We start from the raw sequence: 20,929 nt of genomic DNA, 5'->3' as shown, positions 1-20,929 counted from the left end.
CGAGATCGAATTGTGTTTCGTAACTGATGTAATAATCTACGTTTGAATTTACCGATGATGCCGTTTAAGTGGTGGGTTCACCTGAGGTTTCAAAAGTATTCAATTATCCACATTATTGTTAAATTTCAAAATCAATTTGCATCTTATATATCATTTTCAATCTTTTAACAGCCAACAAGTATTGATCAACTGCAGGCTTAGCTCGCTTAGAAAAATGCTAATTAGAATTCAGGATGTTTTAATCAATTTTACCAAAGGTTAATGTACCGATAGTCTGCCAACATTTACTAAAATAACAAATGCAATATTAGAGTTGGCGGGATACAACCGCGATACTGTATTCTGAGTAGGCAGACTACGATACAAAAACATTTTGCTCCCAACAGGTAACCAATGAAAATGTAAGTCAGTGACCACGGCGCAAATGATGAAGAATGATGTGTGTTGGAAAAACTGGAGAATCGTTTAGGTCGAATATAGGTAACCGGGTAGGTAGGTGGACGTTTTGGGATCCGTCGCGGGGTTTATGCATGAGTGTGTGAATCTCTCTTTTCCGTTGGGTGGGTTCGTTGGGAAACAGGCGAGGGTAGGAAGGTCGCGATGTACCGTGATGCTACTAACTTTTGTAATCCACAGCGTCAAACGATCACAGACATTTTCCCAAAAGACTCCACATTCGAGTCTGTCGACCATTTGTAAACATTTGAGTATTAACGAGATTAAATTTCCCACTTCTTGTCACTTTGCAACGATTTTTCAATCGTTATCCAATTCGATTATTTAGTCATCACCGATCGTTATTACATTCGATTAATCTCTGTGATCGTCTGAATGGGCAAAACGCATCTCTGGACCATTTATCGCGTTCCGTGGTACGCTAGATGGGGAGAGATGCTGAGCTCGAAGACTTCGCGTCGAAGAGGACCGCCGACCGTCACGCCACACAATAATGCATGCCCTCCAACCTCCCTCCCAATTTCAATTTGATTTGTAATCTGAGAACAACAATCCGCATAGCAATGTATCTGGTATCTAAAAGATGCAGATGCGGATTGGGTTTCTACAGAATTTTTGGGACAAGTCCCAGAAAATACAAATTTTTTGACAGTTTAATCTGTCGCGCCTTATTGCGTGTAGATTAATCACGAGAATTGAACGCAGCTTCATGCGCGTAAATTAAGAACGAGAATTCGACGCAGCTTCATGCGCTTAAATTGATAACAAGAATTTGACGCAGCTTCATGCGCGTAAATTAATAATTGAAATTGGGCACGTTTTTTTGCACGTCGATTTTGCAAACAGTATATAAAAAGTTGCGCACTCTCGACGTGCTGATTTTTCAGGTCTTCAGGCAACTTTTTAACGAATAATAAGATTTTCAAGTTCAACGACTCCTTTTGCGCGTGGACTTGATACCTTTCAGTTATGAGAGAAACCGCGGCATTTGAAATCCGGCGCTCAACGCGTAGGAACAAAAATCTCGGTAGTGTATACTGATAGTGAAAAATCGTAGCGTAAATATTTATGAAATATATCTGAAACGTACAGAAATACTCGTTTAACTGATCGTATTATTTTCTGTTTCAGGGCAACAAAACCGATTTCTTAACAAATGCACTGAGACCCATAAAATGTTTCCAAAAAGATATTCACTTTAATAACTCAAAGCAGAAAAGGATGTTGATTCAAAAAATTTAGAATGTTTTGTATTCGTCGATACAATTGATAAACGACGCAATGAATGTTAAAGCGAATATCATGTTGGTTCTTACCCATTTTTTGTCAGTGTATGAACTTATGTGACGGTGCTAACCATACCTTCGTCTGTTTCAGCTAATAAAACCTTTGTCCGTTTCAGCTAATCAAACCTCTTGCCCGTTTCAGCTAAACAAATTATATGTTTGTTTCAACCAATTATTTTGCCTCGTTTTTCGTTAATTATATTTTTCACTTACCTAAGCTCAGTATATTTTTGTCTGTATCGACATATGTCACTAATTGTATTTTTATCTTTTCCAGGTAACTGAGTTCTGTTGACTGTATTGAAAAATTAACGTTTCATTCTTGAGGCTTAGGTCTGGTTTAGGTCTGGTTCAGGGTCAATCATCTGTTTTCATCGATACACAGATTTAGCAATGTGGTTCAGAATCATCATGATCACAAAATGTAGTAAAATTTATTCAGCTGTATTTTTTTTATATTGGTTTAACGGTCTTTTATTGCGATCGTTGTAGTGTAAGAGTTTTTTTTATCGAATCGCTCATAGGTCATGTTTGGCTTGTATTCCACTGTAGAATTATACAGCTCTGTCGTATTTTGGTCGTTGTGCTTATTTTACTTCGATTTGTTTCCATTTCTTCAAAGATTCCTACATCGTCTTCCGATAGGTAAATGCCAACGTCTTACAGCGATTCGTATTTTCGATGTTGGTCTAGTTGTGGATTGTTTTGCGTATTTACCAGGTTCTCCATTCTAGTGATTATCTGATACCTCATACGGAAAAAACCCTTGCGCTAACATTCAAAGTCAATTGGCGTTCGCATATAAGATCAAAACAATCACCCTTCATCCATAATCAAAATAATCATCTTTCATCCATAATTAAAACAGTCATCTTTCATCGATAATAAATAGTCAGCGGGTTATATGAACTGAAAAATTTCGTACAAACTGCGAATTTCCGCGAGTACAAATTGATTGGGAAACAATTTAGCATAATTAAGATGTGAAAAAAACTCATTTGCAATGTTTCGAAGAACGTAAGATCGATCTTGCAAGTATTCTCCGTGGAGTAGACCTACTGGGGATACCACGTAATAAAAAAAAACGCGCCGGGTGCTCTACCGCCTGCGGTGGTGTGGAAACGAGTGAATTTATTTTCACTGGTCAAATAATAACATATTGCAGTTTTTCCAATGACAATTTTATCCGTTGCTCATTGTCAATCAAACTCATGCTGTGATAATGTGTAACGCATGTGGATTCATAATAGTTTCGGTTTTCTCTAGTTTAGTCAGTGAATTCCACGTAAATATATTTTTCTTTTAGATGAATTTCGTTACTTAATTAAAGTCAACAAAGTGCACATACCTTTGGCAATTTAGAGTGGCAATTCCAACATCTTTTTCCCCCGTTTGACCTTTCGCAATCGACACAGTAAAATCGTCGAATTGTAAAATTCCAAAGTTTCACTCGCTACTCATTGAAGAACTCGATTTTTCGGAGATATTAGTTGAATTTCAATTGCTTATTCGGCACAAAATTCCCAGTATTTTTTTCTTGAACTGTTTTTATTATAAGAATTTGTAAGAAACCACGGAAATCTAACGTCAGTCAAGAAATTATTTTTATGTGTCAGCTGCATCTTCTTTCGGAATGATGATATGAGCGTTGACTGAAGATACATATTATCATCTTCAGTTAAAGGTGCGAGTTCAATATTAAACATAATATATGGACAGAAATTATCTCAAGTACTTATAGGAACTACTATATATCTTCATTAATTATTTTTATTAAATCAGATAACATTATTATTGTCCAATCGATGGAGATAGATTCACTTTGCTGAATTTGGCTCAAATAAATTTTCGTAGTTGAAAAATACATGGCATCCATACGGGGTTATTTGAAAATTTCAGTCTGTTCCCATTCGTTATTCCATAGGCATGATAATATTCGATTCTGCATTATCTGGGCAAAGGCGGTGAGCTAGGGTAGCATCGGTTCTGTCGACTTTACGTACCTACCGCTTGCCGGATTAAGTTGCGCGTGCAAGGTAGGACGCAGAGGGTGCCGCTTAACGATAAAATTATCTCGTCCATATTCGATTGCGAAAGGTGCCATAATTCAGTGAACGCCTTATATAAAGCATGCATGCATGAAAACTGATACTTCCGAAAAACAGCCATTGAAATATGTGTTATTAGTTAGTGTTGAATGGTGTCGAGTAGTTTGCATACAATAAGGCATATTGTAGTGTTATTCGTATTGCATACAGTTAGGCGAACTTATTTTGATCGATTCTTTGATCTGTGACGATTTCATGAATTTTCAATTTTTTTCATCAACCAAAAATGCGTAGTATTCACTGAGAATTAATGTATTCGATAAAAAATGTAAAATGGGATACACCCTTGTATATCTATATATTTATTTAGGCAGTTAGTATTACAGAGCTTTTGGCTACCCTGCACATTACACATTTCTCAATAATTCAACTCATCAATATCACTCGTTTTTCAATCAACCATACGTCATATTTTTATATGGATAATTTCATTCAGTAGGAATGTAATCGAAGTAGTAGGATATTTATAATATCAATATCATCGTATATCAAGAAATGTGAAAATAATACGGCAGTATAAAACATCCTACCTAATTGAAAATCGTCGTAAACTGTGCGAAATTAGAAATTAAATTAAAGGAAGAAAACTTACATTAGTTTGTGTATTAAATATTAACGCTCGTCTCTTACTACTATGCATATTTGACACAATCAATGTAACTACTCATACCAACACTGCGCGTGATAATATACGGAAGACTAATATCAATATATGTATGTTGTTTCTTGCGATCAAAACTCCACGTGAAATTATAACTTTCCTTCTAAACATAAAAGGAATAATTAATTGCACGATTGGAATCTAAAAGAAATTCTATCCATTTCTATCTAACCGACACAGGCAAATTTGGCCAGAATCAGTAGAACAGGCAAGAATAAACAACGTATATCGGATCCTCCCGACATTCATGTATGTACAATTTTTCACCTTGGTATACAGTGTAAATGTTCCGTATTATGTAATACGGAGTATGCAGAGAGCACAAAACCATAATTAATGTTAATCTGAATTTTATCACCCTCACTGTAATTACAGAAAAATTATAATTATAATATATTAATTTTTGGATCCCTTTCACAGTATGGTTAACCAGTTTATAATAGCATTATAATCACGGGCGCATACATTGGTAGATTTTGTTGACCGAGAAAATTTGCTGTATGAATTTCGAGATGAATGCAATCGGTAATTTACAACATTGTATTTAATTGCAAATTATAAAAATAATTTTCGTTATATTTAAAAAATATTCCCGAGAAAAGTCGTTATTAATAAAGAATGACCAAATGTCTAACGTACACATTTTTCATTTTACCTATAAAGTAGTGGAACAACACAAGAAAAGACTGTCAATGATAATGCCAACAATCAACTAAGAACAGATGACAAGATACGTGCATTAAAACCTCTAAATAAGATTATTTTCAATACTCTGACAAAAAACCTTCGCACTCCATTGCCGAAATACTCTAGCAACACTAGATTCATCGGTCATACATGCAAAATGGGTTATCGAGTTACGTTACGATTTATGAAAAAAGATTCGAAAAAAACTTCTGCATTATTAGTCAATAGTATTGCGGTTCCTAGCCGTCCTTTAAAGATGGTAATACTTCTTTTCTGAAATGCTATGAGATATAATTAGTCAGCCTTGCGTGGCTTTCGTTTGCGTACGTTCGGGCTGCTGGGTACGCTTTTTGTTTCGTCTTCCTCCTTATCTTCTTCCTGAGCATCAGATCCACTTGCATCTTCATCGACCAAATCATCCTTAACGTTTTCAACCAATTCTTCGTCACCTTCGTTCTTTTCCTGCATAAAACCGCCAGACCCATCCTTTTCTTTTTTCTTACTAGGATATGAGACTGGTTTTGGCGGATATATAAAATCGATCAGGCAAACGATGAACTGGAATATACAATGATTTACTCAATACAGTTTAGCTATCAGCCTCAAAGTTATCAATGTGATGAACAACATCCGATGTATACTTACAAGTCCTAGAATGGCGCCAAGGATTATTGTAGCAATTGAAAAGATCAAATAGCTACCCCAAGTAGGCAGGCCATAGTCTTCCATCAGTTTGTTATGCATTCCCTATAAACGACAGATTCAAACGATTGCAGATAATTCAGTCTGTTGGCCAAAGTGGTAAAAAAATTCGTAAACTTCAAATTTGTTGCACTCCTGAAGGCCTTTTTTTTAGAATCAGAAAATTTCTCATAGTGCAGATGTTGCAAATATTTTCAATATTGATAGGACTCAAACCAGGGCTTCAGTGAATTATCAATACGCAGTACAAAAATAGCCAAACTGAATCATGCAAATAAATTACTCACCCTCAATATTTGTGATAGTTTGAAAAAGTAGCTGATTACAGACATTTGGATAGAGTTTGGGCTTTTCCAACTGGAAATAGGCTCAAGTTGTAACCACTTTTTGTCCTTGACAAACGATATGAGGGATTCCTTGTCTCGTGGACTTTTGTACTGCCTAAATATACCATCTTTTGCGCTAAAAATTGAAAATGAATTCGAAGTATAGATGACCAGATTTATGATCAATAATCATATATAAAATACACATATTCAGTAATAGAGTCGGATCAAATAATGTTTTGATTTCTTCACAAATTCCTTCCAACATTTTACCTAACAAATACATTCATTTTCGGTAGCCTGTATCATGTTAGTATACATTTTTCTATGAAGCAACATATAGTTAATATGTGCCTATAAAATACAAATTCTCGTTTTTTATGGCGTGAACAACCTACTGGAATATTGTCGGTAGGGCAGTAACCATAAATCGTCCACTAAGTCCAGGTGAATCTGTGACGTCTACTTTGCCAACCCGAATGCCGAGATCATTTTTCCAGGAGGCAAAACTCTCCCAAACTGGCTCCAGTGCTTTACATGCCGGACACCAAGGTGCGTAACTGAAATTAGGAGGAAACTATTCGAGAAACGTATTTGCATTGAATAGATAATTATCCTACCATAGATGCGCATAACACCGAATTCAATTTTTGGCAACTTAACCTAACCTCTAAAACAAAACAAGTTCCTACATATTAAAAACCGCTGTTAACTTGAAAATTATTAAATTCATTTGTAGGGTAAGAAAGAATTGTTCGGACGGATTTTACATGACTCATAGAACGTGGTAACTGACAGGGCATGGCGCCGAGATAGCGGTAAAAGCGATATACGAGGAGGTTGAAAAACCGGGCGTTGGTAGTCATGCGGTCACCGCAAATTTTCAACAATTCAGTTTCAGAGCCTCGACGTGGGCGAAAAAAAATCAAAAAATAAGTACACGTCGTAGTAAATATAAGCGAAAACCGGGGGCCGGGTGATTTTTTACACGCAATAAGATATATCGATGATATGCATGTGTGTACACTAGTAACGTGTTCCTGTCTAGCGGATGAATGTTTGTTCGACACTCACAATTCCACCATCCATTCTCCGACCAATATTTTATTCCAGTTGTCTTCGGTTAGCTGTAGCGAGCCTCCATCGCCACCGAGAACGCCGTGGATTGACGATAACACGAAAAATATAGAAAAACAGGCAAAATATCGTACAACAATCATTTTTTCCGACTGCAACACTTTATCAGTTCAATGCATGCCCGCCGACGGTTAACAAAGTTGAAAGTATTCAGTATTCACTCGATTATCCGCGGGTTGGGTGTGTTCCGAAATCTATTTTAAGTTTTCACGACCAGCAGATACATACATTTGGTTGATGTTACGAATGTTTGGAACACATTTATGGTTTCCTTCCAGTGACGTTGCGCCCTCCAGGGCCGTGTCACACGCCTAATTTGAGGTGACAACAAACTAAATAGTGCGTAAAAATACAAAACCCGTCACCTGTCATTCCTGATACATCGTCACTCAGCCGTCCTAACGTCGTCTGTACATATGCGGTGGAAGCTTTTTTCGGACTGATAGAGTAGATCGACTTCTCAGAAGTGGTTCAATTAGATTCGGTAAGAAAAATTATGAAAGATATTTTACGCATGTACGTACATACGAGGGTTATATTAATCTTTATGAAATCAGCTGCCAATTCCAACAAAATAGGGTATATTCTGCATATATTACATGCAATACATAGTCACATTGTACATAACAAAACACAAAATTATTTTCACTCTAGGGCCAATCATGTCGCCTGTGTACCCAACATTGCCCAGGTTGGCTGTACGCGACAGTTTGGACGATGAGGATCTAAGTGACGTTGATGACGAGGTGTTCATAAGAGATGGAAGAAACGGAGGTCTGAAGATAGATGACGAAGGAGGAGTCAAAAGGCCGTTAATGGCACCCCGTAGAAAATGCAAAATAAGTAGACAAACAGATAGGAGAAGACCAAATTGTAAAGCACTGTTGGTTCCCTGCTGCTATGGAAGTATAGCGCTGCTCGTTCTCTTAGGACTAATCACCCTGGTCATATTTGCCGTCAGTGTATTTCCTGTCCCGTTAACATTTCTACAGAACTGGCTTGCACGAGGCATTAAACCCAAGGTTCCTAAACTTGATATCGCCGCTTGTACATCACTTTCTGCAAGCACTGTCTGGACCAGGTCTTTACCCAAATTGACATCAGAAGCTCCTCTGCGAAGCCTAGATGCTAATGGCGACAATATCGACGACGTCATTGTCGCCTTCAGTACAGGTTTAAAACTGACACTGATAATCATATTTCACTGTGTAAAGACATATTTTAATTTTGTTATGTTTATTTTACAGATTGCATTATTTCAGTTCCGTTGTCTGTATCTTTAGTTCGTTTGCTTGTAAGTAAAACCATGCTTAAAAGAGCACAGGATTAATCGATATATTCAAAGATCCTACATACTATCAATTTATTGAAGTGCAATAATCTTAAGTCAACTGTTACTTATTTTTTTCACCCTTTATTTCATATTTGTATTACACTTCATGATCTGACATAAAATGTGTTTAAAATAACCATCCATATAATCCTCTGTACCCGTCTTCACGATACCAACATTCACGAATCACTTCTAGGACTAAGTGACATTGAAGCTCCTCAGTACGTGTGCAACGTATACTTTGGAGGTCAGACTGAATGCTTGGGTGGAGTCCTTGCTCTGGATGGAACGACCGGGGAGACAATATGGACGCACTGGTCTTGGCATGTAATATTTTCCCTGGATTGTTCTATGGACGTCAATGGTGACGAGATTAAAGACTGCATCGCAGCTGGCCGAGGTGGGACAATGCGCGCTATAAGCGGGCGAGACGGTTCTATGATATGGGCATTGCCGCTTCAAGATTTCGACAAATCCGACCATCACAGAATCCTAGATGTTTATGATGCTAATTACATGGCTGATATAGACGGTGATGAGGTCGGAGATATTATTGCTGCTCATACGATGCAAATAGGTACCAAGAGATCCAGTAATGTTGTTGTCGTGTCTGGGAAAACTGGGGACATTCTTCACAAAATTGCTATAAACAACAAGGAACAGTTGTTCCTTGCCCCACAGACTCTGGTCCACCCAGACGGGGAAAGAATACTCGTCATAGTTACAGGAAGCCACGAACAGCTAGGAGGACTATACGTCGCTTCATTTTCAGACCTTTACGCAGAATTTGTAAGTAAAAATGTTGTGGAAATTAAACACTTGTACGCATTGGTAGGTGTTCACCTTTGCATACTTGATTTTTCAAATTAACTTTGAATAGTTATTATCGATACAAGAAGATTCGCTCAAAAATAAATAAATAACCAGATATAGATAGAAAATACTATTTATATCTTCGTTGAAAGTTTTGAACTTGAAAAATTGTCTCTAATTGTTTAAAATTGTGACACATCCATTAGGTATCAGAGTTCTCGAGGAGCCTGCATTTTTTATATCATGGTGTTGTGAATTATGTGAAACAAAAAGAACTGATGGTTTCAGATTCAACACACACGTACTTTTTGTCGAAGCTAGAAACTCATGCCATCACTGCAAGTTCTTTTCTCGGTACGATTTTTGTAATTTTATCAAATTTCAATACATCATTAATTTATAACTTACAGAGTCTAAGTCGGACATGAATCGTTCCAGTTCCTGCGAAAACTTATTAAATTTCATAAAAATTCTACGAATGGTTTCAAAATTATTGTTTGAAAACGTGTTAAGCTGAACATTTACAGATTATTTTTCAATTTCCAAAACTTCACGTCAAGATAAAATTAGTAACTTGTGGCCACTTAATCAATGGTTATTTATAAATATTTTTGTATCAATAGTAGCTGTTCATAGTTGACTCAAAAATAAAGTGCGAAAGAGTGACAACTTCTCTTAATCAGACTGGTTAGCAATCATGTTTCCCACTTGTTGATGTGACACTATTGGTATCGAATTAAGAAAGAAATAAAAACTGGCTTCGTTACAGTCAGTATGCCAAGCAATATGAACAATATAAATAAATTATCATTCACACTTTCCATATTTGATTTAATATGACCTCTATGACATTTTTTACAGAAGCTGAAAGAACTATATCATGACTCGAAAAAAGGTATCTTGACACAGCCTGTCCTTGCAGATATAACAGGAGATGGTACAGAAGATATCATAGTAGCCAAGTTCAATTCCACGATTACCGCTTATGATGGGCGATCATTTGAGCAGATATGGAACTACACAGTTCCAAATTCAGAAGTAATTAGTAGTCCGATTCCCGGTTATTACAATGACGATGAAATTCCAGATTTTATGGTGAAGCACCAACTTGGGCCAGGATTTCCAGTGTATTATTATGCAGTGGCCACAATTTTGGATGGAAAAAGCGGTAAACCATTGTTAGAAAACGAACTGCAAGACAGTATGAGTGGTCAAATTTCAGGATTGTCTGTTACCGTTGATGGGTATGGCAATGACTGGTTCTTACACTGGTCAGCCGACTGTTTGAACCATGAAGGAGACAGAAGCGTGTTCGAGTTTCTCAAAACTACGTCATTCTCTTCTCGAATGGGAGCAGATCTCTGCAAGTTACGATTCAATTCCACACTGTCTACTAAATTGTTGGCATTAAGTCAGCACACTGCACCTCCTGGGCTGCCAATATATATTTCTGATGAATGGAAAAAGTTGGAGTACAATAATTCCATTGATCCCCGAAAGGAGGCTGAGAAATATTCAGAAATGCACCCAGATTATGACGGACCTAATCCAGAAATTGGCGTTTCATCCATCACTGAAAGATCGCTGAGAACTCACCCAAGCCGTCGCGTTGGGTCGAGCAACTCCCAGAATGCCGAGAATGATATTTTTGCAGATCAATTCAATTATTATCCGAATTCGAAACTCGGTAATGATTTCCAAGATCTCAAAGCAGGCATTGCCAATGTTGGTAACAACCCTGAAACCAACGTGTCTGGAGATTTTGATTCTGATGAGGATTGGAGAGACACCAACAAATGGTATGATGAAAATAAAGATTACGATCTTTACGATGAAGAATCAAACCATGACATTGATGTAGAAAAAGGTAACGGAATCCGCGAACAGCGCAGCGATTTTATTGATACTACAAAAATCGGTAACTATACGGACAATGTGAAAAATGAATTAGACCCGAATATGGATTATACAAATGGACAAACCGAGAACAACAAGTACAATCGGACAACAAACGTTGAGGAAAGCCTGAGCTATCCGGAATTTGATGTAAACTTGGACAGTTCTGCTGACACTCAACAGAAGCGGAGTATCAATGGTAATAGAAACAAGTCTGAGGGAATTCAAGGTCAAGATGAAATAGCTGTCGGAAATTTACAAAATAGCCGGAAGTATGAAAGATTTTTCAAAATAAACAAGCGGCCAAATCATGAACTACTGCCCAAAAAAAACGAGCATCAATCTTCAACTGACAAAATGGCTGGCAAAGTTGTGGAAGCACGCCTACTCCATAAAGGATCTGTTCTGAATGTATCAATTCTCGATGTAACCGAAATAAGAAATTCTAGCGATCAACCAGGCTGGATAGCAAAAATCATTGAGAGACCAAAAGAGCCAAACGGTACGGAAAAAGTAGAAGTAGTCGTGAATGAGGTGAGAGCGAAGGATTCTTGGGTGACGAGGGACATATTTTCCAAGGTAACAAAAAATAATGAAGAAGATGCGAACATTGAGAAGATATTTAAACGGGAATCAATGAAGAACCGACAAATTTTTCTGAATAATAATAACAACAACAAAATCAAATCAAAGAGAGAAGCAAAACTTGTTGACTCTCAGAACGAATATGTGGATGGTGTACAAAGACAACCGCCTACTGGCATATTGTTGCCTTCTTTGGAGAGAATTGGAAAGCCTTCAAATTCAGTTGATTTAGTGTTTTTAACGTCATGGCTGCCGCCTTCTGATGCCTCTGTTATCCTGCTTCAACAGGACCTGGACTGTATTCATAGAAAAAGAAAAGAATCTACATCGCCTGGTTCTCGTGGGAAGAATACTAAAAAAGAACGAACACAGACGATACTTGAGTGCCTGGCAGAACGTGGCATTGATTACAAGATACTTCAAGAAGGCACTGATAGAGAGAACGTGAAAATACCCCTAGGTCAAATGACAATTTACAGAATGAAATTAGAATGCGTTTGTCCTGAAGATATGCTGGCAGGACAGACTTGCAGAAGTATATCGTCGCAGCAAAGCTGGCCTCAGCATTTGGGGCCTTCGACAAACGGGTATTTCAAACCCCTGAGAAAACCAGCTTCTTGAAATCTGATACTATGCATAATTGTATGTATACATTAAAAGAAAGAAAAAAAAAGTTCTACGGAATTATATGAAATAATTCTTTCAATGTATATCGCATAATCAAAAATTGTTAGCATTGAAAATATTTTCTTCTTATTTAACTCTACATATAATACATCGGTGAATGCTAGTCCTGCGTCAATGGTTATAATCATTATCTTTAGTCCGTGTGATAAGGAATACAAGCTGTGCCGTTACAGAATTTTTTGACGACATAAAAAAAAAATTAAACCGATAATCGCATGTAGACACCTATCTTTCTCTTTAATTACGACACATGATAAACCCATTTTAAAGTAATGCAACATAATGCCTATACTTCAAGATTCAATTGTTGATAGTATATTCGAAAACTAAAAGTTTGAATGTGAATAAACTGATGTATACATTATTTTTAAGCAAATAAAGAATTATCATCCGATGCAACATAGCAGTTTCTTTGTATTTCTCTACAAAAATTTGGAATCTGAAGGGAATATGGAGACTGGCGACGAGTAGAAATCAATTCTGTTGCCATGGTTCTGTTTTATACAAAGTGACAAGTACCACTATTCAGAACATTATCATGTGACCATCTGTCTACTACTGTCTGTCACACTTGCGATACGTTCTTTAAAAGTTCAGGAGAAAATTTAAATTTAAAAAAAAATCTCACAATGTCTACGCGGACAAATCGACAGCCCTTAACGCGGACTTATGACTATTTGTACGGTAAGTAAATACATGATGAAAATGTCTTTAAGCACTTACTAATGTCTGTCATGTGGAACACTTTAGATCCAGTATATACTGTATGTAGTGCTAAAGACCACTTCAAGGCAGCTGTCATAGCTGCGAAACGTACCTGTTTGTATGTGAGTTGTATGTGCGTCATAGATTTACCCAAATCAAGATGCTCACTCTACATAATCGTTTAATTTTATGTCATCTGCATAGAGAACTTGTGAAAATTTTCCACCTGTATCTTATGATCAACTAAAGTATCCCGACCATCTGCTAAAAATCCGATCTGAACCATTCTGCGCATTGGGACAGATGAATTACGAAGCTCGTATTCGGCAAGTTTATATGAAAGTTAGTAGCTTGCAGTTGAAGTAGGAAACATTTACAGTATGTTGATGGCTAAGCAACACATTGGCTGCAGAGTATGCTATTTTTCATTATTTGCAGTGACTCGCCGATGATTAAAATTATTATTTACAGGGCAAATTTAGACCCACCAAAGCGTATTGATATCAATGGACAACACAGACACTTGTTTTACCGAAGACCAGTTATGCCGTTTTTAAAGCCAGCTGTTCCTACAATGCGATTTCACATGAATCTTGAATATGACAATATGGAAAAAGCTATGAAAGATGCGGCGGTACGCTGTTGCCATTTGCCAGATAGGACACAGACTAAGCAGACACAAACAGACTACAGAGAAAGCGAGGCACAAACGTCTCCGTGGACACCTCCTTACAAAGTGCGACCAGGTATGTTGGCTCTTACGAAAATGATCATTGAATTGTTGGCGTACGGATTGGAGCTGATTGTTTGTCCTTATGTCTCATAGACGAGAACCCTGAAGTTCTGACCATTGCCCATTTGAGTTGGGGTCATGGATTGCCAGCAGGAATGCACGAGGTGGAGATCATAAACAGAATGAGAATGAAAAGAGCTTGGGAGGCGATACTCCCTCCAATGGATAACGCGACTAACATCAAAACGCGAACGACTATAATTGAAGCAATGGAAATTGATGACTGGGCGTTTCGCGAAGCCGTAAGCATTTCAAATTCAAACCTCACGAATCTCGCGACACTTGCGGCCCTTGGATTCTTAGTGGACATTTGGGTTTTTAAGGAGATTCAATTTATGATGGACACACGAATGGAATTGATGGAAAAATATGCAAAGCTGAAGGATGCGGCGAGGGAGAAAAGCATAGGGGATCGGTACCAGAGAGTTGAAGATTTGATAGACAAAAGGCGAGATATGGAGATAAGAAATATCAGGCAAAAACTTGGACGAGAACTAAGAAAATTGACGGTAAAATATCACGGTGGTCAAAATAAATGGGCAAAAAAGTGCAGCGCAGCGAGAGGTCTTGGTGACTCGATTTTCAAGTTGAAAAAAAGTGCCAAGAACTATCACGAGATCATTAACAGAAGGATACTAGATGATAAGAATGTTCCCGGTTTGTAACTCAACAAATTACAAGTACTGTAGAAGGGATTCAACAAGGTGGATCAGGGACAATTGAAAATTAGTTTAGCACCTTGTGCAGGTCATATGTTCACGAAAAAGAAGGCGAACGTATTACATTTATTCTAAATTGTGCAATCAAAGATAAAAATTTAGCAATAATTCATTAAGCAAAAAAAATAAATAAATAAACTGTCCCCAATTCACCCCATTTTCCAATATCCACAAGACTAAAAGTGATATTTCTGTATTTTCTTGTAACAGATGCAGATGAAAATGATAAGTACGTACTGCTGCCTACATATTCTGAGTTGAAGGCAGTTAAACCGAAGCAAAAGGCACATGAACTCTGTGTGCGAGAGACTAGATGGAACGAAGAAAAATTGAGAAAGCTTCATGCTGAATTAAAATCGATTAGAATGGATATCAAGCCGGATAAAAATACCAGCTTCATGAAACGTAGATACAAACTTCCACCTATGCCCATCACCCCAAAACTGTCAAACGAGCGTAACGTGAATGAAAGTCAGGAACGGGCAGCTGTATTGATTCAAACGTTAGTTACTGGAAGAGCGATTCAATGCGTTGTGAGTTTTGTAACTATTGTGAGAAATCCAATACCATCAAACTCGATTGACTTGGCATAATTATGTATCACTCCGTGACACTAGATGTTCGAGGGACGAGATAGGTGTAGAGAACTGATTGAGGAACTTCAGTCAACGCATTGGCTTCAATCAGACACCAAGAAACTACGACAAATGGAAAAACGGCACGTTATAGAGCTTCAGCAAAGCGAAAATCACAGAACGTTGCAGGAAGATCGGTTGAACGAAATATTAAACATGCTGGAAGGCATGACGTTGTCCGGAATGTTGGACTACCTGAGCAAAGTATGAAGTTTGAAAGTGAACTTTAGTTTGTTTGCATTTGTCGAATATTAATAAAATTTTCAAAGGAGTTGGTGCGACTGAAAGATGAGCGTAAAGCGCACGCTTTCGCTCTGCTTGCCGAACGTGAAAGAACGAAGAGGGAGGCGGAAGAGGCTGGAAGGAGGCAGCTGGAAGAACAACGTCGCAGAGAATGCGATGAAATGTTCAGGCAAATGGTGAAGGTAAATCAAGACACAGTCGAACTTTACTTGGAAGACATAATAAAGGAAGGCATCGAGTGGGTCTCAGACGCTGAAGCAAAGCAGTATATCCTAGAGACGGCTGATAAAGTGGATAAGACACTGCAATATGCAAATGAACAGTACGTGCAGGCAAATACGAAGTAATAAATTCAAATTTTTAATATGTGTATGCACATATATGTATACAGGTTTTTATTTGTATTACATAACTAGTAATTAAACAACTCATATTAACAATGAATCCGTAAGTATCAATGGATCAAGTTACAATATATATTTAATAATATCCGTACAGCTGAAGTATTCTTCCTTCACATACAGTGCTCAAGGTTTGGCTGAACAAGAAATGGTTTCTGATATGATTTACAACTTCGTACTCCCTGACGTCGACAAACAAATAGTGAGAAAGAGAATGCTTGAGCGGCAGGCTAGCTACCTAAAAAATGCACACGCTGCTATTTACAACAAGATATTGGAGCTACCACCCATCGAACGAAAAACACCCTCGACAGAGCCAACAGCTGCAGGTGAAAGTGACAAAACAGCGGAAGTGGAGGAGGAACGGTTAACAGAACCTGACCAGCTGGTCGAAGTAAATTACTACTTTTTGAATCGAGTACTTGAACAGCTTGATAGACTTTGTCCACGTTGTGCCCGGAGCCATGAAATAATATTCTAATATGATAGAAAAAAATCTTTATTTACACAGGAACTAACGGAGGAAACAAGTGCAGATTGGATAAAACGTCGAATAATCGGGGAAATAATTAGTCCAGAAGAGACGTTGACTGGCAGCATATTAAAGCACCTTATCTCTCGCTCTGTGCTCTCTGGTTAGTTAGCAATTTATGAAAAAACAAAAAGAACCTCAAAAGATACTATTTAGAAGTGTTTTCAGTTAGTACAATTTCCAATTGTAAATACTTCCTTTCGAAGGATCAAACTTTTTACTCGATATTTTATAGATGGCGAAAAAATCGCGCGTTACATACTTGAAAATGTTATCAAAGATGTGGAAGCCCTAGTTGGTAATTCTCAGATGTCAATATTAAGTAAGTTGTATAAAGAAAATTTACATCTGTTTTATGCTATTGTTTTAAACCCATCAATTTTTAGTTTCAGCACGATCCTCAGCCTCAGGATCATCTGGGTCCTCCTATTCTAGCGGTGAGTGATTTTCTTTAAACTTTTCTTTAAATTATGATAATTGTAACAAATCCTGACCAATTTCTTCAAGACTATTAATTTAACATTTCACTACTTTTTTCAAAGATTCTCCTTTGATCAATACTGGTTATCGAATTTATTCGTTAATTTTTTTGTAAATTCGGAATAATTTCTTTGGCTTTCCATGCTGGTTAAACTTGGCTTTAAATGATGAAAAACACATTTTAGTTTCCAGTGCTAAGTCTAATGCTCCTCCAAGTCACGTCAAGGACACAGAGACTTTGGATTAGAATCAATTTCTCATTTTGAAAGTCGCTTCTTAAATTATATTTATTATGTTATATACAAATATTTAACGTGGTTGAAGTTAGTAACATTATTATAACGAACCATTGGGAAAAAATTTACTATTTTCCAATTTCAGAATGATTTCAAAGGAGTTAAATTTTCAAACAAGTTTTTTTTTGCTTTAATACGGTTTACTAAATGTCAGACAGTTCGAAGGTGCGAAATAACAGTTTTCCTCAAGATGCATTGTTATAATGATGTTACTAACTTTAACATGATTATATTTAAACCAATGAAAAGCAAAATACAATGCGGGCAGACAGTCGAAAGAAACCGTGTGTAGAATTGGACGTGTGTAACAAATGTTATCTTTGCAATGTTCATAACGAAAACTAAAATCAGCCATTTGCAGAGTAGTCCATACTCAGTGTTTTTATATGTGCTAGTTATCATCATATTAACTCAATAGCAGACGCTGATATAGAGGATTTTCTGTAAACGTTATTATCTGTTCTTGAAAATAATAACGCTCCATGTTTAAAAATGTATTAAGGTCCTTACGAAAATACATTATTTTTTACCCAGCATATACCTATATAAGATAAATTAAATTTCATTAGCACAGCTCCATTTCATGCAAGTCACTTTTGCTACAAATATTTCACAATCTGTTTCTCAATTGCTGCTGTACAATAATAATATATTTCGAGTGTAAAGTATCACACGAGTCAAGGAGTCCCTATATGCTCATATGTCATAAATCCTACTTTCTGTGCTACCTGTTGTCAAAAACGAGAATGTTGTATAATTTTTTAGCTCATAAAAACTACAAAGTAACTAGAGTTGTTGACAGGTAGTGCAGAAGAATTTTTACACGGCATCTTTCAAATAGGTTTACTGTACTGAAAAATTTCAAAGTGACTTCTATGACAGAACCCCATTGCTCATATTCTTCGATACAGGCTCTATTTTTTACTGATATAAAATAAACTAAATTAACCCTATGAGTAATGAAAGTGAGAAAAAATTTGTGAGAAAATTAAGAGATAATTAGTTAAACTATGCATTTTTACAGCAATAATGTATTTATATTATTTAACAAATCAAGAGAATTAAAGAAATAACAAAGAAAAAAACCATCTCTAAAAAATACCATTTACACAACAGCACAAAGAATAATCAGTCTTGTTCACGTTTCATAAATATTGATTAAATACAAATTGTTGAATTTTTAAAGAAAGCTTCTTATTACATAAGTGAACACAATTAACCATGGATTAGTTAGTTGGACGTAGATGGAATCTCATCCTCCATATGTTCCGTATCCAACAGGTCTGATAAAAACTTTTTAAACTGAACATCTTTTGGGCTAGTCGATGATTTACGTTCGACAATCAATTTCCTCTTCTTAGCTTGAAGATTTTTACTTTGTACTCGGACCGACTCTCGAGACTTGAGTCTATCGATATGCTTTCTTTTGCAGGTTTCTATGGTGTCAGGCTTTTGCGTTTCTTCCCTGGACCTACTCAGTTCAGCTTTTAAGTCACCTATCTTTTGTTCCCACTCTTCAAGGTGCTTCTTCATCTCCGCTATCAGAGTGTCTTGTTCACGAAGCTTTTTTCCTTGTTCCTGTATCTTGATATTCTGTCTCCGCATCTGAAAACCCTGCCTCTTCAACCTCAATTTAAGTTTGTTTATCTTACTTCTCACTGACATAACAGAAATGTAATTTCTTTTCGCCCGATTTTGTATCTTGCGAAATGTTTGGTTCAATTTCTCAGGACTCAAACCATGTGCCAGTGTAATATTCCCACTATTGGTATGATGTGATATCATCAGGCTTGCGTTTGGCAGGTCATAAGTACCTACGTGACTCACAACAGATGTGCAAATGCTGTGCTTCAATTTTGGCAATATTTTTTCATCAAAATGTTCCATTGCCATGCTGCTGATATCTCGCAACTCTTGCAGAATCTCATGAGCTCTCGGTGGGGTTTTTGCGTCACGTATTAACCGGAGGACGCGGAATATCTCATCGATAACCTTTCATTATGGTAGTACCGAGAAAATCATAAATACAGTTAGAGGGTTTTTGTTCAATTTATATTTCCGTTGAGCATCTTTTTGTTTGTTTCTTTTCACCGAGCTAACAATACTCACTTTTCCAGGAATAAAACAGCACAGGTTCAAGTCGACATATTTGATGAAAGTCATTGATAGCATAGAAATCCTAGTTTCTATAGCTGTTAGTATATCACAGTGACGGGCCAAAGGGTGACTTCGTCTCTCTGATTCCCTTCTGGGCAGTTGACATTTTACTGCTCTTAGGCATTGAGCATGGTACTTTTCCATCAGGTTGAAGCCTCGATTCAGAAGCTTTTTACAAGTTCGATCGAACTGCTTGCAAACCTAGAGATGATAAAAAATTCAATAATCAATCACGTATTGCACAGAGGTCGAGGGTCATTTACGACGGGATCATTTGAAAAGCGCAGAACGTTAATGGCGAGAAGGTGGGCGATGATAATTGATGGATATCAAGGACACCGCGAAATAGTAGAGTACAAGTATGTAAAAACCGCTGCTTACCGTTCTGTTTCTAGCGATTTCATCGTATGTTAGGTTAGACAAAATTGTTTCTAGAACAACGTCGGGGAGGTTTATCAACTGTAACATGTCGTTGGAAGAATTTCCGACACACGGCATTCACGAGCTAACTTTTTAAATTAGGGAATTCAGCACCGTCAAAACAGATATTTGTATATATTTAATAACCACTGAGAGGTTTGTGACAGTTACAACAGTTTGTCAATGGTTTGCTAGCTGCCGCCATGTTACAGAAGCCACGAGAACCTTGCTCACAAGATATAATCGCCCCGAATTAATACAATAACACCGTCAAGAACGGAAGGCCAACTGACTGTTCCACGGACTTGTGCGGACAGAATGGCGTGGCGTGGCGGATAGACGCTTTACAATTAGATGGACGCGTGATGTTCCGTTAGCACTTGTCAGCTAGGGGGCCGAACGGTGTGGGAAGATGCGTCTGCAGCGCCACCCTGCGTTGCTTCAATGCACTGAATAAGGAATCGATGGTCCTGTGCGAATCGCTAAACAGCGCGCTAGACGCGGGTGAGGATTTTTGCCACCATTTGTAAAGATACATTATTCAAATATTCGCACGTGATGCACGTATGTAATGAGATGTTTTTATCCATATTGCTGTTTATTTCGTCATATAGGTTTGTGTGGTATTATATTATTATCCTTCATAACAAAACTCATTGTTATATTTGCACATGTTTGAATACCGGGCAATGTCGCGAAAGTGCTGAGAACATCAATAGGTAAATAAATCAGCCACAGATCCCCAAAAATAGATTGGAAATTTTTCCGTGGAGTTTTATTTAGAAGAATTCGATATCACTGTAATAGTAATGTAATTGACTGAGGATATATAAAATATCTCACCTTGTGGATTTGACTCCACATTATTCTG

General features: G+C 37.2%; 4 protein-coding genes across 5 annotated transcripts; 2 read left to right on the top strand and 2 right to left on the bottom strand.

Annotated features, from left to right (window-relative positions):
• Positions 1–4,119: 4,119 nt before the first annotated feature.
• On the bottom strand, positions 4,120–7,538 carry LOC124215755 (thioredoxin-related transmembrane protein 1). The gene is made up of 5 exons (XM_046619507.2): positions 7,301–7,538; positions 6,625–6,786; positions 6,188–6,362; positions 5,844–5,945; positions 4,120–5,756 (listed from the first exon to the last, which is right to left on the bottom strand). Exons 1-5 carry the CDS (start codon positions 7,444–7,446, stop codon positions 5,493–5,495), a joined length of 849 nt encoding a protein of 282 aa, XP_046475463.1. The 5' UTR covers positions 7,447–7,538; the 3' UTR covers positions 4,120–5,492.
• Positions 7,539–7,574: 36 nt separating this feature from the next.
• LOC124215752 (uncharacterized) lies at positions 7,575–12,950 on the top strand. Its single transcript, XM_046619502.2, has 4 exons — positions 7,575–7,847; positions 8,018–8,536; positions 8,893–9,485; positions 10,371–12,950. Exons 2-4 carry the CDS (start codon positions 8,026–8,028, stop codon positions 12,609–12,611), a joined length of 3,345 nt encoding a protein of 1,114 aa, XP_046475458.1. The 5' UTR covers positions 7,575–7,847; positions 8,018–8,025; the 3' UTR covers positions 12,612–12,950.
• Positions 12,951–13,401: 451 nt separating this feature from the next.
• LOC124215753 (cilia- and flagella-associated protein 91) lies at positions 13,402–18,208 on the top strand. Of its 2 annotated transcripts, none has more exons than XM_046619504.2 (10): positions 13,402–14,128; positions 14,209–14,417; positions 14,499–14,832; positions 15,105–15,427; positions 15,512–15,733; positions 15,799–16,094; positions 16,297–16,567; positions 16,685–16,808; positions 17,092–17,142; positions 17,371–18,208. In XM_046619504.2, exons 1-10 carry the CDS (start codon positions 13,798–13,800, stop codon positions 17,430–17,432), a joined length of 2,223 nt encoding a protein of 740 aa, XP_046475460.1. In that variant the 5' UTR covers positions 13,402–13,797; the 3' UTR covers positions 17,433–18,208. The 2 variants fall into 2 exon arrangements, with proteins under 2 accessions (XP_046475460.1, XP_046475459.1); XM_046619503.1 differs by having other exon boundaries at positions 16,941–17,142.
• Positions 18,209–18,310: 102 nt separating this feature from the next.
• pall (F-box protein pallbearer) lies at positions 18,311–20,396 on the bottom strand. Its single transcript, XM_046619505.2, has 3 exons — positions 20,020–20,396; positions 19,591–19,839; positions 18,311–19,473 (listed from the first exon to the last, which is right to left on the bottom strand). Exons 1-3 carry the CDS (start codon positions 20,134–20,136, stop codon positions 18,712–18,714), a joined length of 1,128 nt encoding a protein of 375 aa, XP_046475461.1. The 5' UTR covers positions 20,137–20,396; the 3' UTR covers positions 18,311–18,711.
• Between the last annotated feature and the right edge of the window lie 533 nt (positions 20,397–20,929).

This window comes from Neodiprion pinetum, chromosome 3, assembly GCF_021155775.2.
Source record: "Neodiprion pinetum isolate iyNeoPine1 chromosome 3, iyNeoPine1.2, whole genome shotgun sequence".
Lineage (NCBI taxonomy): Eukaryota > Metazoa > Arthropoda > Insecta > Hymenoptera > Diprionidae > Neodiprion > Neodiprion pinetum.
The sequence above is the reverse complement of the archived record's forward strand: the minus strand, read 5'-3'. Positions and strand labels throughout refer to the sequence as shown.

Bases quoted from the DNA above. Each gene is read 5' to 3' on its own strand.
- LOC124215752 (XM_046619502.2), top strand. From the start codon at position 8,026: ATGTCGCCTGTGTACCCAACATTGCCCAGGTTGGCTGTACGCGACAGT. The intron at 8,537-8,892 runs GTTTAAAACTGA...AATCACTTCTAG, and splicing joins CATTGTCGCCTTCAGTACAG to GACTAAGTGACATTGAAGCT. The intron at 9,486-10,370 runs GTAAGTAAAAAT...CATTTTTTACAG, and splicing joins CAGACCTTTACGCAGAATTT to AAGCTGAAAGAACTATATCA.
- pall (XM_046619505.2), bottom strand. From the start codon at position 20,136: ATGCCGTGTGTCGGAAATTCTTCCAACGACATGTTACAGTTGATAAAC. The intron at 19,840-20,019 runs GTAAGCAGCGGT...TATCATCTCTAG, and splicing joins AAATCGCTAGAAACAGAACG to GTTTGCAAGCAGTTCGATCG. The intron at 19,474-19,590 runs GTGAGTATTGTT...CCATAATGAAAG, and splicing joins GCTGTTTTATTCCTGGAAAA to GTTATCGATGAGATATTCCG.
- LOC124215753 (XM_046619503.1), top strand. From the start codon at position 13,798: ATGCTATTTTTCATTATTTGCAGTGACTCGCCGATGATTAAAATTATT. The intron at 14,833-15,104 runs GTTTGTAACTCA...TTCTTGTAACAG, and splicing joins AGATGATAAGAATGTTCCCG to ATGCAGATGAAAATGATAAG. The intron at 15,428-15,511 runs GTGAGTTTTGTA...CCGTGACACTAG, and splicing joins GAAGAGCGATTCAATGCGTT to ATGTTCGAGGGACGAGATAG.
- LOC124215755 (XM_046619507.2), bottom strand. From the start codon at position 7,446: ATGATTGTTGTACGATATTTTGCCTGTTTTTCTATATTTTTCGTGTTA. The intron at 6,787-7,300 runs GTGAGTGTCGAA...TCCTAATTTCAG, and splicing joins GGAGAATGGATGGTGGAATT to TTACGCACCTTGGTGTCCGG. The intron at 5,946-6,187 runs GTGAGTAATTTA...TGTCGTTTATAG, and splicing joins AACTATCACAAATATTGAGG to GGAATGCATAACAAACTGAT.